We start from the raw sequence: 18,608 nt of genomic DNA, 5'->3' as shown, positions 1-18,608 counted from the left end.
TTGCATAAGGCTACAATTCTACCTTCCGAGACCAAAACGCTGTCTCCATCTGCATTTTTTGCATTGCATAAGGCTATTATTATGCCTTCCAACATGCATAAGGATACCATTCTGCCTTCCGAGGATAAGCTCTACCTCCACTTGCATTTGCTTTGCATAAGGCTACTATTCCGCCTTCCAATTTGCATAAAGCTACAATTCTTCCTTCCGAGTTTAAGCTCTACCTCCATCTGCATTCCTGCATAAGGCTATCATTCTGCCTTCCGAGACTAAAAAGTTGTCTCCATTTGCATAAGACTACTTTTCTGCCTTTCGAGGTTAAGCACTACCTCCATCTGCATTCGCATCTTTGCATAAGGCTATCTGCCTCCCACTTCTTTTTCAAAACGAAGCACTATCTCAAGCATTGTTTATTTTGTTTCTCTTACGAGCTAAGCTCTACCCCTCAATTTGCGAGACTAAGCTCTATCTTGTCCACATTATGCTACTGCATCTCATGGGCTGAAAGACCGCCTCATACTGTATTTGTATGGCTGAAAGATCGCCACATACTGCATCGCACAGGCTGAAAGATCGCCACATATGACATCGCACGGGCTGAAAGATCGCCTCATACTACATCTAATGGGCTGAAAGATTGCCACATACTATATCTGCATGGCTGAAAGATCGCCTCATACTGCATCTCATGGGCTAAAAGATCGCCGCATACTGCATCTCATGGGCTGAAAGATCGCCAAATTATCCGAAGGCGTCATCGTTTGAAGGCACCATCTTCATAGCCCGAGAACACATGTCATGGCCTGAGGACCCCTTTTAATCTTTTGCATATCATTATTCAAAGGCATCTTCGTTCGGAGGCACAATCCTCATAGCGCAAGAGAATCATTTCATGGCATGCAAATCCTTTATTGTACGCCTCATGGCCTAGGACGTCATGGTCTAAGGACATCATCCTAAACGTCCGAAGACAACATTCATGGTCCGACAGGAATTTACATTATGTTTAAATTTACACTCGATATACGCTTGTATTATTTATAATGGCAGGTAAACCGACGAGCAACGACCATCTCGGTATGAGCGACCCCGCTCTAGTTCCTGCAGCCACATCAAACCTGACAGTTCCTGTAACCTTTCACTCACCTGACCCTAGATATTGCGTTCGATCTTGAAAAGTCTCCGTCGGCCTACTCCGCCGACGGATCTTGAACTACATATGACATAATTCCTATAAAACCAGGGATATGTAGGCAGCTCAAAAGCCAGGGTGCGGCCTATCTTCTTCAAACCGTTTCGCTCGGTCAAAATTGGCCATCATATCTTTACCCAACAACTCTTTCATCATTCCCGGGTAAAGAGGGGTAGCTGTTGATACCCAATTTTTTCCTATATATTTTTTAATATACAAAATACTTTCAAAATGGCATATAAATGCATATTTAAGAATTTCCAAATGTTTTGTTATTTTTCAATTTTTAAAGGTTTTTAAATCAATTTATTTCCCCTTTTATACATAAAACCCCCAATAATTATTTCCAAAATAGTTATTTTGGTAATTCATTTGTTGGACTTTTATATTTACGCTAAAACATAGCTAAGGTAATTTTTGCATATTTTTACAAAATTTATTTAGTATTTTAAGCTAAATTGCATATAATTGCAATATTAGCCCTTTTAAGATTCAATTGTATTTTATACTCATAAAATTAAGTCCTGTATTTTCAAATTGTCAATTATATGTTATAAATCATTTTAGTGCTTTCAATATATTTCCAGAAATTAATTTACTATTTTCATAAATTTAAAAGGGAAAAATTGGCTATTTAAACAACAACCCAATTACATTTAAATTATAGCCTAAATCTGACCCCAATTTAAATCCAATGTCCCAGCCCAATCCCGTTTTAAACTTGACCCGCAATCCAATTAAACTGACCCAAACCCGGATTCCCCACCTAATCCTTTTAATCCTAGCTGTTGATCATTTAGATCAACGGCCACTATCCGCCCATCTATAATTAAACCCAAACGACCCCTTACCCTGCCTCATTCTTAACCAAACGCCACCCTTGAATTCCCGTTCCCTCTCAGTTCTCTCTGAAATCCTCATGAACCCTAGCCGTCGCAATCTAATTCCACCCTAAACCCTACCTAATCCATGGCCTCCCATGGTTATTTGAGACATGTATCAGCCTCTTATGTCTCCTGGGTGTTTGTTTCTGTGGTTTCATGGCCAGGCCTCAAAGGGATCAAGTCCAATCCTTGCTCGACTTCAGCTCAAGACATTTCTCCGGCCATCCATGACCTTTCTCCGACCATTCATGTCCTTTCAAGGCAGATCCTTGACTTTCCAAGTTAGATCGGAATCTTTTAAAGTCCTTCTCACATTTTTTGGGTTTTTCGAAACCCTAATCTTTAAGATCTATCAACTTTTGTTCAGATCTACTTTAGATATGTACTTGCTATGAGTTTCTTAAGTGTGTTCTTGAAGGTTCTTCAATTTTACTATGTTCAAACTACTTGTTATGCTTTCTTTCTACTTGAGTCAGCATGTTAAAACCCTAGTTCCCTTTTTTGTCTCATCCGAGTTTTGAAACTACATGCTTAAATGGGTACTTGTTCGATTAAGTTCTTCGTTATTGCTTGACTTATCTGATTCTAAGTTTTACCATCTTTTAAACTCGATTATTGTGGAAAACCCTAGGTCTTTTGGTTGGAGACTGCTTGTTTGAATGTATACTTGACTCGATTAAAGTTTCCTTGTTTCAGACTCTCTTTTCTTTTATGTGACTTATCTGATTCTGAGTTTCACTATCTTTTTAACTCGGCTATTGGTGAAACCCTAACTTCTTAAAAGGTTTTCTTCACTTGATACTGTGACACCTTTATTTGGTTTCTAATTCTCTTTACCTGTTGCTGCGTTTTCTTCACTATTGATTCTATGTGATTACTTGACACACATAACTATTGTTCTTCGAATATCTTTCTTACTACTGAATCCTAGCTTATTTAGGCTACTAACGTATGTTGTTTCTTTTACCAATGTGCTTGGCCTCGCATGTTTGATGCTTATGTTCACTCTATTTATATACTGAAGTGCAGAATCGTGTTTCTTCCTTGATTGATCTTGATCTGGTGACTGATTGAAAAAGCTTTTCTTTTGTGACCCCTAATTTAATTCGCCTGTTTAAAATTAATTGATTCCCTTTCCTTTACTGTGATGTTTTACCTTGCTGAATCTTTTCCAAAATAAACATATCTTTGTACTTAGACTTGATTGTTTACTTCATGCTTTTTCTGCCCCTTTTATGGAAATAATCAATCTGCCCCCAAACTGATTAGACCTGCTGCTACCCATTAAACAACGATTCCTTAATTAAAGGGAATCACTTGGAGTAATTGATTCTGACTTGTGATTGGATCCATGTTTGTGTTAATACTTTACTTAATACCTTATTTTTCACCTGTTTTCAAAACTATAAATACCCACCCTCTTCTCTTTCAAAGAGGAATAATCTGAGTTTAGAACATACACTTCACTCAAAACTCTCTCTTTTCTCTACTACTACCTGTGCTACTGCTTTGTCTAGCCGGCTGAAAGCCAAGGCTAGGCTGTGGAAATTTTCTTAGCTTTCCTTTCTACACTTTGCTTCTTACTGGTATGTCCTAGTTAATTTTCAAGCATCAACAAAAACATGTTTTCTGTAATTGTTCCAACTTCTCTCATGTTTGTCTATTTCTGCTTATGTTTTTACAATCAAGTTACATTACTAGCATGTTGAAATGTGTTCCATTTCACTTTAAAATTAATGCTCTCCTATTATGAATCCCAAAACCCACATCCCCTCTTTGTGTTTGTGTTCTCTGGCTGGTCTGTGGGCATGCCAACATCATCTATTGCTGTGCATGACCAAACCTTACCCTTTCTGGGGTCATATGCTTCATGCAATGTATTCCCAAAACCCCTGACCCGTTTTTGCTCTTCTGGTGTAATTCATTCATTTTTGGTCTGTAATAATTTGTAACAAATATTGGGGTTGGCTAATGAAAATGGATGGGGTAATTATGCATGTTTTAGCTATTATGAGGGTAGATATCATGCCTATAGGGTCTATTTTTTCTTGAAAACAATTAAATTCTGCATGTTTTATTTCCACAGTTACATAACATGTCTATAGGATCTGTTTAAAAAATTCTGCATGCTCAATTAGATACCATGCCTATAGGATAAAAATCAGCTTTTAATACGTAGATACCATGTCTATAGGAATTAAAATCAGCAATAATAGAGAGCATGTCTATAGGATCTAAATGACTATAATCATACATCATGTCTATAAAATTAAAATCAGTTTGACTCGTACTGTTCTAAATCAGTTTAAACAACCTACTCCTTTCATTAATACAGTTTAGATATCATGCCTATAGTATCCAAATCGTCTGTTTAATGGTAAAACTTAGGTAATACACACTTAGGCAGGCTTTAGGTAATAACGGTAAAACTAAATCAGCCTGTGTTTAATTAGAAACTGCTACAATCAGTATGCAGGCCTAATTCGGACTTCTTATCTAAGTTATGTAATAAATTGGTCTGATTCAACAATTAAAACACCCGTGCGTTAGTACATTAAATTCTGAGCCTAAATGTGTTTAAGTTATGTTATTTATCTGCTTTACTTGAGGAGGTATATACGAGCCTCTTAGTTGTTTATATGTTTCCCCTAATATGCAGTCCTATGTGTTTTGAATGTCGCCTTAGTCTCTTACCATTAAAAACTCTAGAGTCAGCCTAAAATTCTCCCTCTTATAGCAATAGTAGTCCTAAATTCCTCTGGGACTGATAGGAATGGGACGGGTAATAGCATGCAATTGAGGTCGAGACCAATCCGTGCTTTAATACCTTAACGGGGTGGGAAGGGTAGATATGGATATGATGACCAGTGCGCTAATACCACATGTATCCCCTCTTCTAAGGAGTGTCATACCAGGTATCGCATTGATCTGATCCATATTTTAAATAAACCTAGGACCCCCTTCTTTTATATTCTCAAGTATTTGTAGAACTATAACTCATTTTTCAAAATTCGCCTTTTAATTGTTTTCAAACTCTTGTGTGTTCAAACTTAAATCCCCTACTACTTGAGCCTATAATTTTTTATCTGCTAATTGTACAAAATTCACAAAACTGTTTGGCCGAGAACCATACTAGTGGATCTTGAGTGGTGCCTAACACCTTCCCTTAGGATAATTTCAAGCCCTTACCCTATCTCTGGTTATCGAGCAAACATAGAAATGAACACTATAGGTGTCCTAATGCACCTAAAATCATTAGGTGGCGACTCTTCAAATGCAAAACCCAGTTCCAAAAAGGAATGAGTTGTCCTATACCCAAAATATCATAAACCCAATTTTCCGATGCAAAGAGGGAAAAATGGGGTGCGACAATATCATTTCGGGTGAAGGCATTTGGGTGGATGCGCAAAAGATTGAGGCAGTAAAGACTTGGCCTAGACCAACAACACCGATGGAGATTCGTAGCTTTCTTGGTTTGGCAGGATATTATAGGAGATTTGTAGAGGGATTTTCTTCGCTTTCAGCACTTTTGACAAAGTTGACTCAGAAGAGAGCAAAGTTTCAATGGAATGATGCTTGCGAACAGAGTTTCCTGGCATTGAAGGATAGATTAACTTCAGCATCGGTTCTAAAGCTCCCAGAAGGGACCGATAATTATGTTATATATTGTTATGCTTCAGGAATTGGATTGGGTGGTGTCCTAATGCAACATGGGAAATAATTGCATATACTTCAAGGTAGTTAAGGAAGCATGAGCAGAATTATCCAACCCATGACCTCGAGTTAGCTGTGGTTGTCCATTCACTTAATATATGGCAAAATTATTTATATAGTGTTCACGTTGATGTATTCACAGATCATAAAAGCCTGCAATATATCTTCAATCAAAAAGAGTTGAATTTGCGACAGAGGTGATGGCTGTAGTTATTGAAAGATTATTATGTTAACATTCTCTACCTTCCAGGGAGAGCTAATGTTGTAGCAGACACCTTAAGTCGCCGATCTATGGGTAGCTTAGCACGTGTAGAGACCGAAAAAGGTAATTAACTACAGAAATTCATCAACTAGCTTGTTTGGGGGGTCGGTTAGTAGACTCTATCAATGGTGGAGTTCTACTCCAGAATACTGCAAAAGAATCTCTCATAGCTGAAGTAAAGGAGAGGCAGTACGATGACCCGGAGTTGGTCAAGTTGAGAAAGCGAGTTCCACAATTGAAGAAACCATTGTTAGAACTCAAGAGAGATGGAGTTCTCAAATACAGGGGTCGTTTGTGTGTTCCAGACGTAGTAGGGCTACAAGACAGGATCATGTTAGAGGCACATTATTTGGTGTACTCCATTCACCCTAGGTCAACGAAAATGTATAGTAATATTAAGGAGGTGTACTGCTGGAACGATATGAAGAAAAACATTGCTGAGTTTGTCTCTTAGTGTCCTAGTTTCTAGCAGGTGAAAATAGAGCCCCAGAAGTCCTGAGGGCTAATGCAGAATATAGAGATCCTGACATGGAAATGGGAGGCAATAAATATGGACTTTATCATGGGTTTACCTCGTTCTCATCGTATGTTCGATTCCACATGGGTAATAGTCGATAGGCTCACAAAATCATCTCATTTTCTACGGATCAGATCTATATATGTCACGACCCAAACTGATGGACCGCGACAGGCACCCAGTACCTTACTCAACCGAGTACCAATGTAACATATCTTTCTTATTACCTCATCATATACACGTGACATATGGGCCTAATAGGACAACCTGATCATTTATAAACTTAAAACATAGGCCGACAAGGTCGTACAATCTTTCGCATACACGACATATGTCTACAAGACTCTAAGAGTACATAAATGTCATAAAGTTCAGGATAGAGTCGCGCCATACCAAACAATACACGTTTAAATCATACTAATTCTGAAGCAAATAGAGCGCACCAACATCTGCCACTGAGTTGATAGCCTACTAGGAGGGCTCTCGACCTGTCTATCGGGACCTACGGGCATGAAACGCAGCATCCCCAGGCAAAAGGGAGGTTAGTACGAAAAATGAACCGAGTTTGTAAGGCACATGAATAAGTTCATAACAGACATGGAAGAAATATAAAGTAAATGACTCAACCTGTAAGTCTGGATAATGATAAGTAGGATTTTAACATGTTTTATACCCATACTTGCCTGCGCTTTGAGTGTAATTTGCTACAAAATAGTCCCAAAATGCTTACAGATTGCGCTTGATTCCAGGTTTGAGCTATAAAGTGACATATCGTCAAAGATCAGCTCAAATTAGAGTGAAACCTGCTCAAGTGTCAAAGATCATTAAAGTAAGGACATTCAAAACTTGGTGCGGACCGTACCATCATGTCATACAGCCGCACCAAAGGAGTTCAGATACTGTGAAACTACAAGTCAAACTCATGCGGCCGCGTCCCACTTTATGCGGCCCGCGTCTCACTCATGCGGCCGCGTCCCACTTTATGCGGCCCGCATCTCACTCATGCGGCCGCACAATCTTGCTATGCGGTCGCGTCCAAAAAGTTCAAAGAGTGTCATATTCCAGAAGCAAACCACGCGGCCACGTCCCACTTCATGCGGCTCGCATCCCTCTCCATGCGGCCGCACTCTATGGTCACGCGGTCCGCATCAGTGAAGTTCAGAGAAGCCGTCAAAACCATTCATGCGGCCGCACAACAACTTTGTACGGTCCGCGCCAGTCTTCATGCGTCCGCATTCCAACTTTGTGCGGTCCGCATAACCATCTTCAGAGAGCAAGATTCAGAGGTCAAGCAACCTAGTGCGGCCGCGTGCCAACTTTGTGCGGTCCGCACTAACCCCGCAGGGGCATTTTTGTCCAGTTTTTCCAACCCACTTTAAATAGAACATTTTACCATTTTTAGGTTAAGCTTGGTACATCTGATAGCTGCTGCACTCGTGAGACTTATGTTTTGGCCTATTTTGGGCATTTATAGATGGGTTTCATCATAGATTATTGTAGTTTAACATTAGTAATTAATTAATATGGTTGTTTCATCTTCTATTTCTTCAGTTTCTTCTTTAATTATGTCTAGCTAAACCCATTAATGGGTATTGCTTCTTAATGATAGATTGATATTGGGTGTTTGTTATTTGGGTTAATTTTATGGTTTAATTAAGGATTGATGGTTGCAAACATTCATTCTAGCTTAGTGGGTCTTGACTCTTCTTGAGAAAGAGAGTCTATGACCCCAAAATTGACCCAACAAGGAATTAGGGTGGACCCATGAGAAATGGTAGTCCCAATTAACGAGTTAAACCTCGAGAGAGTAATCACCCTACTTGAACCCAAGTTGCTTGGTCTAATTGGCCTACCTAATTGGTCTCGAGAGAGTCAATTGGGCAAATTTGCTCTCCCTACCAAGAGGTGTGAGAGTGGGTACAATTATGCAACGGTTATAACATTGATCCCAAATATGTCAATCTATTATTAGTAGTCTCTACACGTTTGTTAACCACCTAGGTGATGCCATGACCCTAGTGCCTTTCTCTATATTAATCACAACTTAGAACATATCCCTTCAGTATAAATTAGCTTAAACTTGTAGTTGATAATAGTAGTTATTAAACAAAAACCCCCAAAAATGTTAGAAGTACAATTAGGAGCAAACACGCATTCCTAGTCTAAACAAATACGCAACTCCATTCCAAGCTCCCTGTGGAAATTGACCCCGATACCACTATTCGGGTAAAAGTCTTAGCGCCAGCTCTTCCTACTGTTGTGTGAGGTTGAGTTTGCTGCGACCACTTTTTGGCGCCATTACTGGGGAGCTTATGGTGTTGACTATTTGTGTAGCTAGTTTTGTGTTTTGATTCTCTTTCCTTCTTTTTACTAATTTTATTTGTGTCAATTCACTCAGGTACACATGGCTTTAAACGCAAATGACCCTCTTGGCAACGTGGTCATGGGGGAGGAGGTTGAGGATCTAGAACAAGAAGACGTATTACCTCAAGCTCCTAGGAGATGTCGAAATGCCAATGCAAATGAGAATATAACAGACCCTCCTCCACCTCCACCAAGAGTGGCACCAAGAGTTCTACCCAATCAAGGGTACGTAAGTGCAATAGTTCCTCCCCGAATTCGGGCAGGGAACTTCCAAATTACAAATATGATGCTCACCTTGCTCGAACAACGAGGTTATTTCACAGGGGCCGCTGATCAGAATACTTATAAACACTTGAAGGGCTTCGTGGATACTTGTTGGGGTAGCAAGCAGACAAATGTTTCGGAGGATGCATTGAGACTTTGACTTTTCCCGTTCTCACTTTGGGGGAAGGCATTAGATTGGTTGGAGATTCTCCCCAATCATTCCATCACTACATGGGATGAGTTGGCGGACAAGTTCATCGCTAAGTTTTTCTCTCCAAGTCACATGGCAGCTCTATGAGATGAGATTCTAGCCTTCAAACAAGAGCCGACTGAACCGTTACACGAGATATGGGAGAGGTTTAGAACAATGGTGAAAGAATGACCTAACAATGATATGAATGATGTGATGATCCAACAAACATTCTATAGGGGTATCAACACAACCAACCAATGTATTGTGAACCAACTGGCGGGAGGAAATTTTATGAAGCTTCCTTACAATGAAGCTTGTGATGTGTTAGATGAGATGGCCGAAACATCGTCGGCATGGCAAAGCCGGGCTAATGTGCCTCAAGGTGATCCTAACTTCATACATTTGCATAAGGAGTTACATGATCACTGCCAAACCATTGCCGAACTTACAACAACAATGAATCAGTTGGCTAAAGCGCAGTTACAACAAGTTCAAAACCCGCGCCAAGTCAATGCCATGGAAGGAGTGAATATGATGAAATGGAGGCAAACAGGGCAACAACCTCAAGGAAATTTTGATAACTATGATAATGGTGGTGGTTATTTGAATGAATGCTGTGATGATCAAAGTGAGGAAGTCCAATACGTCAACAACTATCAAGGGAATAGAGGTAATCAAGGGAAACAACAATGGAGACCGCAAGGAAATTGGGGCAATCAACAAGGTGGTAATTGGAACAATAACAACAACCAAGGAGGAAATTGGGGGAACAACAATTCGGGTAATCAAGGGAACTATAGCGGAAACAACAACAACAATTGGAACAACAACAATGGGCAAGGTGGGTGAAATAACAATGGTGGTCAAGGAAATCGGGGGCAAGGCTTTCAAAGGCCTCCGATGTTTCAACAACCAAACAACCCGTCGCTGTTTCAATCTCAAGGGTCTAGTTCTTCGGGAAATGAATTTGGTAGAATTGAAGTTATGTTTGTGCAAATGATGAAGAAGAACAAAGACTCCGAAGCTCAATTGGCCTCCCACAACACTTCTATCCGTAACATGGAAGTACAACTTGGCCAAATTTCTCAGTCTTTAAATACTCGCCCAAAGGGTGCTTTACCAATTGATACGGTAGTAAACCCCAAGGGTGGGCACAATAATCATGTGATGAAGGTGACAACGCGAAGTGAAAGAGGTGGTGATGTGCATGCCTCAAGAGGAAACCAAGTTATGGTGGATGAAGATGAGTTACGAGATAATGAAATGCCTTTGGTGGTTGAAGATGTATTGAACCAAGTGTGAGAGATGATGTGCGGATTGATATTCACGAGGTTGAAGAGGAGACACAAGAGGCCGTGAACCCGTCTAGGGAACATGTGATTGATCCCGAGCCGGTGGTGCCCCAAGCCAAAGCACCCTTACCTCGGCCTCCTCCGCCCTATCCTCAACGGTTGGCCAAGCAAAAAGGTGACAACCAATTTAAGAAATTCATTGAGATGATGAAGAGTTTGACTATCAATGTGCCTTTGGTGGAGGCACTCGAGAAAATGCCGGGGTACGCAAAGTTCATGAAAGATTTGGTTACAAAAAAGAGATCAATGGAGTGTGAGACAATCAAGATGACCCATGAAGTGAGCGCAATTGTGCATTCTATGGCTCTGAAACTTGAGGACCTCGGTGCATTCACTATCCCATGTACCATTGGAAGTGCCGACTTTGCAAAAGCCCTTTGTGACTTGGGGGAAAATATCAATTTAATGCCATATTTGGTCTTCAAGACCTTGGGAATCAGAAAACCTCATCCAACTTCTATGAGGCTTCAAATGGCGGACCGGTCAATGAAGAGACCTTTGAGGATTATTGATGATGTCCTTGTTCGTGTTGATAAGTTCATATTGCCTGCTGATTTCGTTATCTTGGATTGTGAGGTAGATTTTGAGGTGCCAATTATCCTTGGAAGACCTTTCCTAGCTACTGGAAAGGCTTTGGTAGATGTCGAGGTGGGAGAGTTGACCTCTGTGTTGGTGATGAAAAGGAGGTGTTCCATGTGTGCAAATCTATGAGGCCACCGAATAGCACCGAGGTGTGCTCGTTTGTTGACATTGTCACGGCGGTGATAGTGGATGACACAAGTGCAATGGTGAATGTTGAGGACCCACTTGAGGTCGTGCTCTTGAACATGGATGTTAATGATGATGCCGGGAGAGTTGAATGTATAAACGCTTTGCATGGTATGGACTCGTATTCTTATGATCCTAGGAAGTTATCCTTGGATCTTGAGAATCGCGAAACTCCCCCAACCAAGCCATCTATTGAGGAGCCGCCAGTGTTGGAGTTGAAACCACTTCCTCCTCACCTCAGGTATCAATACTTGCACCCTAATTTCATTTTGCCTGTTATTCTTTCATCTTGCTTGACTAACGTGCAGGTTGACGCCACTTTGGCGGTTCTACAAAAATGCAAGAGGGCGATCAGATGGACATTGGCGGATATTCGGGGTATAAGACCCGCCTTTTGCATGCATAAGATCATATTGGAGGAGGATTCAAGGCCCTCACTTGAACACCAAAGGATACTCAACGAAGCTATACAAGAAGTGGTCAAGAAGGAAGTTATGAAGTGGCTTGACGCCGGTATGGTGTATCCTATTTCTGACAGCTCATGTACTTCTCCGGTGCAATGCGTACCGAAGAAGGGCGGGATGACTGTGGTAACCAATGCTAACAATGAGTTGATTCCTACTCGGACGGTGACGAGATGGAGAGTTTGTATGGACTATAGAAAGCTTAACAAGGTGACTCGAAAGGATCATTTCCCGTTGCCATTCCTCGACCAAATGCTTGATCGTCTTGTGAGTCGGTCATTCTATTGCTTTTTAGATGGGTATTCGGGGTATAATCAGATTCTCATCGCCCCAGAAGATCAGGAAAAGACGACCTTTACTTGTCCCTACGGCACATTCGCATTTTCGAAGATGCCGTTTGGATTTTGTAATGCCCCAACGACCTTTCAACGATATATGATGGTAATTTTCACCGACATGGTGGAAGATATATTGGAGGTCTTTATGGATGATTTTAGCGTGCTGGGGGACTCCTTTGAAGAATGCTTGACAAATTTGGGCCGTGTGTTGGCCCGATGTGAAGATACAAACCTAGTTCTCAATTGGGAAAAATGTCGTTTTATGGTAGAAGAGGGTATTGTATTGGGTCATAAGATTTCAAAGAGAGGTATTGAAGTTGACAAAGCCAAGATTGAAGTCATTTCAAGGTTACCTCTCCCTACTTCTGTCAAAGGGGTGAGGAGCCTTTTGGGGCACGCGGGTTTCTACCGAAGGTTCATCAATGATTTCTCTAAGGTAGTTAACCCGTTGTGCAAGTTGTTAGAGAATGAGGCCAAGTTTGTCTTTGATGAGAAATGCATGGAGGCTTTCGAGCTTCTAAAACACAAGTTGACTACCCCTATCATTATCGCACCCAATTGGAGCTTGCCATTTGAGCTCATGTGCGACGCTAGTGATGTTGCGGTAGGGGCGGTCTTGGGCCAAAGAATCAACAAGATGTTCCATCCGGTGTACTACTCAAGAGAGATGATGAATAAATCTCAAAGAAACTATACAGTCACCGAGAAGGAGTTGCTAGCTATTATGTTTGCCATGGAAAAGTTCGGACCATACCTTATGGGGGCCAAAGTGAATATCCATACCGTTCATGCCGCCCTTAGGTATTTGATGACCAAGAAAGTTTCAAAAGCAAGGTTGATGAGATGGGTGCTACTTCTTCAAGAGTTTGATCTAGAAATTGTGGACCGGAAAGGAAGTGAAAATCAAGTGGCGGACCACTTGTCCTACTTGGAGGAAAAGGGGAGGCCTTCTGACGGCCTTGAGATCAATGATGCGTTCTCGGATGAACAACTCCTTGCGGTATCTATGCATGATATTCCGTGGTTTGCCGATGTGGCAAATTATCTTGTGACCAGTATAATCCCGTATGAGCTCCCTTCTAACCAAAGGAAGAAGCTCAAGCGGGATAGTTTGGATTATTATTGGGATGAGCCATATTTTTTCAAGATTTGCACCGATGGTGTGATTCGCCGATGTGTCCCGAAAGAAGAACAATTGAGTATTTTGGAGGCTTGTCATTCCTCTCCCTATGGTGGCCATCATGGCGGGGTGAGGACGGCTTCTAAGGTGCTTAGTTGCGGTTTCTATTGGCCCTCCTTGTTTAAAGATGCCGGTGATTTTGTCAAGAGATGTGATGAATGCCAACGAGCTGGTGGGATTTAAAAAAAGGATGAGATGCATCTCAACACAATTCTAGAGGTGGACATTTTTGATGTGTGGGGTATCGACTTTATGGGGCCATTCGTGAGTTCTTGTGGGAACACCTATATCTTGGTAGCGGTTGATTATGTGTCAAAATGGGTCGAAGCCGTCGCTTTGCCCAACAACGAAGCTCGAAGTGTGGTGGCGTTCTTGAAAAAGAGTATCTTCACAAGGTTTGGCACTCCCGTGCTATCATTAGTGATGGTGGTTCTCAATTTTGCAACCGGGATTTTGATTCATTGCTTGCCAAGTATGGTGTAAATCACAAGGTGACCACTCCTTATCATCCTCAAGCAAGTGGCCAAGTTGAGGTTTCCAACCGAGAGATCAAGAGTATTTTGTCCAAAACTATTAATGCCAATAGGACCGATTGGTCGAAGAAATTAGATGATTCTCTTTGGGCCTATCGGACAGCTTACAAGACCCCGATTGGTATGTCTCCGTACCGGTTAGTGTTTGGGAAAGCTTGTCATCTTCCGGTGGAATTGGAGCATAAGGCTATGTGGGCCTTGAGAAAATTGAACTTAGAATGGGATGTCGCTGCGAATCTCCGGGTTGAGCAACTCAATGAGCTAGACGAGTTTAGATTTCATGCCTACTCCAGCTCGTCCTAGTACAAGGACAAGATGAAGTACCTTCACGATAAGTATGCCCGAGGGAAGTAATTCAAAGTTGGTGACATGGTTCTTCTGTTCAACTCCCGGTTGAGGTTATTACCGGGAAAGCTTAAGTCTAAGTGGAGTGGTCCATTAGAAGTTGTTGGTGTAACCCCATTTGGTGTTATTGATCTCAAGAACAAAAATGGTGAAGTTTTCTGGGTCAATGGGCATCGTGTCAAGCATTACTTGGGAAAGTTTGATGACAGCAACGTGGTGGCACTCATTCATTTGAAGTGACTTTGATGGTAACATGCGTCGTGCCGCGACGTTAAATCAGGCGCTTCTTGGGAGGCAACCCATGTCTTTTTCTTTCTTTTTGATTTCTGTTGTAGATTAGGATTTTTGAGCTAATGGTTTGTGAGATGTTGCAAGAATTGTGATTGAACCAGTGCAAAACAACTGTGCAAAAAGTGCACAGTCTCTGAACAGTGACCGTGCAGCTGCAATCCCACTTTGCGCGGTCCGCACCGGCCAAAGAAAATATTGCCATGTTTCTGAAGATGGCTAGTGCGGCCACACCCTTGCTTGTGCGGTCCGCACCAGTAAAGGCCAAGAATGATCAGTCTCTGAACTGCGTTCACGCGGACGCATCCCACTTTGAGCGGCCCGCGTGGTTCTCATGCTGCCGCAGCCCGTCTCATGTGGTCTGCGTGCCTTCATTTCAGCAACAGGTAAATGGTAAAGTCCCAGCGCGGCCTGCGGTTGTGTTCACGGGGCCGCACTTGACGGTAAGTGCTAGGCCCCGCTGTGTTTCCTATAAATAGGCCATTAGGGTCTTCATTAGAACTTTTCGCAAAAATTGACCCTTGAGCCCTAAAAGTTACTATTCACATCAGAGACCCTTCTTAGTGTTAATATCAAGAGCATTTCTTCGCTTTCCTGGTAACATATCTCTCACATTAGTCTTTACTTAGTATTAATTTAAACTTTATACATGTTTCCCTAGTCATAACTTCTTCATTTTTCTTTTTGTTCTTCGTCGTTTCATGATTAGGATACTTTTATATTGTTCTTGTTGTTCTTTAAAATGATTGGCATGTTATAAATGAGTAGGAACAATGTAGGATGCTAAAACGTGAAAGACTTGAGTTTTTCTTTGTAAAACCCTAATTGCCCTTGTAATGAAAGCCCAGCGCGGCCGCACTCCCTGATTATGTGGTCCGCATGCCTTTTACGCGGCCACATCATTCTGTTACGTGGTCCGCATAAGCCTTGAGACTAAAGGTTGATACTTCCCAGCGCGGCCGCATGCCTGGTTTATGTAGTCCCCTCCATGCCCCACGCGGCCGCATCCCATGTTTACGCGGTCCGTGTGGGTGAGGTTTAGAGGGCACCAGTTTTTAATAGTATGGCCAATGCGGCCGCATGACCAGTTTGTGCGGACCGCGTTGGCCCCCACGCAGACACACCCCGTGTTCATACGGTCCGCATGGTTCCTAATAAGAGAGGTGTTCATTTCCCTACTTGGTCAGTGCGGTCCGAATGCCTTGTTTGTGCGGTCCGCACTGCTATCATCTGTTCTTTGTCTATGTTTCTGTTCTGTACTTAAACTCTGCAATTGCCTGAACTAACAATGTTAGAATTATTTGTGTGTAGAAAATGATTAAACAACGAGGGCGTGGAGCTAAACAACCCGGACGAGGAGGTGACCCCTCCCGGGGAGGTAAAGCAAAATTGAAGAAACTCACTCCCCAACCAAAGCTAAAAACAAGAAAGCAGGTGGTGAGTGATGAGGAGCAGTCGGGGAGTGAGTACATCCACTCCCAAGATGTCTCAACTGATTCGGGGAAAGCCCCCGTAGGCCCAGCTAAAGCTCCAACTGTTATACAACCTGAGTCGTCTGAGGGCTCAGAAGCATGCAGTGCCAAATACTCCACCTCCCCCACAACTTCAGAATCCGGGGAGGGTGCAGAAGATAAAAACAAGAGTGATGAGGAGGTCCCGGACAGTGGGGTACTTGGAGTTGGGGGAATTGAAAAAACTAGAAACCCAATTGTATGGCAGGACAAATTTGTCAGCGAGGTGGCCTTTCATAAATTCCGGGAAGTGTGGCCCAAGAAGAAGGTGATTCCAGAAAAAAGAGTAGTCACCCGGGATTTGTTACCCTACCTTCCCTGAGTCCATGAACAATTTATTACTAGAGTGGGGTGGGATTTCTTCAAAGATGAGTTGGTCGATGCAAATGAACCTATGGTGAAGGAATTCTACAGCAATGTGGCCCACACCAAATAAGGGTTAATTGCAACCAAAGTGCGGGATAAGAAGATAGTGTTCTCGGGAGAGGCGTTGAACGAGTATTTGGGTTTCAATGAGGAGGATGACTCTCTATACAGAGAGAAGTTAGAGTTGAAAGAGGAAGCTCGTCCTTGGGTGGCACAGTTCTTAGCTCAGCAGGGTACTGTTCCGGAGTGGATTCAGGTGGGGAAGAAAATACTGCGAAAGGACCTCAATTTTGAGGCGAGAGGATGGTTAACTTTTGTATGCAACAGGTTGGACCCTTCGTACCATGACCAGACCATTCCAATCGCCCGAGAGGTTCTCATTGCGTCTATTATGGAAGGTTTCCCCATCAATGTGGGGAATGTTATGTACAGTGTGATCACATCCATTGGCATTGATATGGACGGAAACTACCCCTACCCTAACACCCTCACAATGTACTTTGAAGATGCAAAGGTGAAGAAATACCCCTTCGATGTTGGAGTCCGGCCGGTGTCCACGTTTTCATGGTTTAGTATTCAGGGGCCAGACAACCCGAAGGGGGATAAGAAGGGAAAAACATCCACCTCTGTCCCGACTGGCCAGTCTGCGGAGCCAGTTGCGGTAGAGGCTTCATTTGAGCCACCTACTTCTACTGCCACTACTATTCCGGACATCCCATCCTTCTCTGCGGGTCCCAGTTCTTCAATTGGCCCAGTGATTCCCACCTCCAAATCCAACCCCTTTACGGCCCAGCAGTTAGCAAAGACATTAGCCAGTTTGAACAACTGGATGTCAGTCTCGACATCCAAGTTGTCCACTTTGGCTACCACAGTTGCGGCCCAGTCTATTCCAGCCACCGTTGGGATTCCCGAGTCCATTGAGGAGACGTTGAGGCCACTCCTAGCCAACCAGGAGAAGATTTTGGCTACTCAGGCTGCCTTGACAAAGGCAGTTGATGCACAGGGCAAAGCTCTAAAGGAGCTTGCCAGAGAACACAAGAAGATGAGAAAATCCCGGGCATCTAAGGAAGAGGTGAATGTGCTCCGAGCTGAGGTTGACAAGCTAAAGGCAGACCAGCTACCTTTAGACTTGTTCTTTGATGAGTCAGCACCCCCACCAGCAGTAGTTGTACCGGAGCCACAGCACGAGGAGGAGCCTATGCACCCAAGGAAGAAGAGGAAGCTTCCTAGAACTGAGGGTGTTGTTATAGAGGTAGCACAGGTTCATGAGGATACTTCCAGTACTCGACCAGAAGTTTAGCCGGTCCATGACCCGGCCCCTATCCCAACAGCAGAGCAGCAGCAGGACGGGAACCAGTCTGAGGTTCCCGCCAGTACAGAGGACCAGGGGACCACTGATCAACCCATGACGACGGATCAGGCTTGAGGAGCCACTCTATATCCTTTCTCTGTTTATATGCTTATTTTGGTAGTTGGCATTGGGGACAATGCCAGCTTTTATTCGTGGGGGTGCGCCCTACTATTTTGATGGTTGATACATTTGGGATGACTGTACATATTTATTTGACTCTTAGCTTATGTTGCTAGTTGATAGTTGGCCACTATATAACTTTTCATTCTAGTTACTTTTCTACTTTATGTACATATCCATTCCCCCCGCTGTATATTCTACTCCCCTATTATACATATTCATTCGGTTTTTCTATTTTCGTTAAAAAATTTTGTTTTTAGCTTCATAGTAGGCTCGTAGCCTTTTTGTTTTGTTTTGGCGTTTGCAATAGGCCTTTGGTTTTCTTAATGCCACGGTTCTTTCCAAGGGTAGAGTGTTGTGCGAACCAGGTGGCTCTTCCCAATGATAGATGGCGTGACAACCTTCTCAAGGGTTTGAGTCCGTTTTTGATTTATTTTTTTGATTTTCAAGTTTACGGTCAAGGGTACCTCAGGCAAAGCTTCACTTGGGCCTAACACATTTACCTTTGATCCCATGGTCAAAGACATAATGTTGTGCTCGGGATGGTGAAATTCGTGGCCTTGAGACTCTTGTGTTGACCAAACATTCATCATGTGGTCGTA

General features: G+C 42.6%; 2 protein-coding genes across 2 annotated transcripts; both read left to right on the top strand.

The window, feature by feature from the left end:
- The first annotated feature begins 5,434 nt into the window (after positions 1 to 5,434).
- LOC138889785 (uncharacterized) lies at positions 5,435 to 6,506 on the top strand. The gene is made up of 2 exons (XM_070173121.1): positions 5,435 to 5,701; positions 6,198 to 6,506. The coding sequence occupies exons 1-2, from the start codon at positions 5,435 to 5,437 to the stop codon at positions 6,504 to 6,506; spliced, it is 576 nt and encodes a 191-aa protein (XP_070029222.1).
- A 4,380-nt stretch (positions 6,507 to 10,886) lies between these two features.
- Positions 10,887 to 11,453, top strand: LOC138889777 (uncharacterized). Its single transcript, XM_070173115.1, has one exon. The coding sequence runs from the start codon at positions 10,887 to 10,889 to the stop codon at positions 11,451 to 11,453; it is 567 nt and encodes a 188-aa protein (XP_070029216.1).
- The last annotated feature ends 7,155 nt before the right edge of the window (positions 11,454 to 18,608 follow it).

The sequence above is a fragment of the Nicotiana sylvestris genome, chromosome 1, assembly GCF_000393655.2.
Source record: "Nicotiana sylvestris chromosome 1, ASM39365v2, whole genome shotgun sequence".
In the NCBI taxonomy this organism is placed as follows: Eukaryota; Viridiplantae; Streptophyta; class Magnoliopsida; order Solanales; family Solanaceae; genus Nicotiana; species Nicotiana sylvestris.
This window is presented reverse-complemented; position numbering and strand designations above follow the sequence as displayed.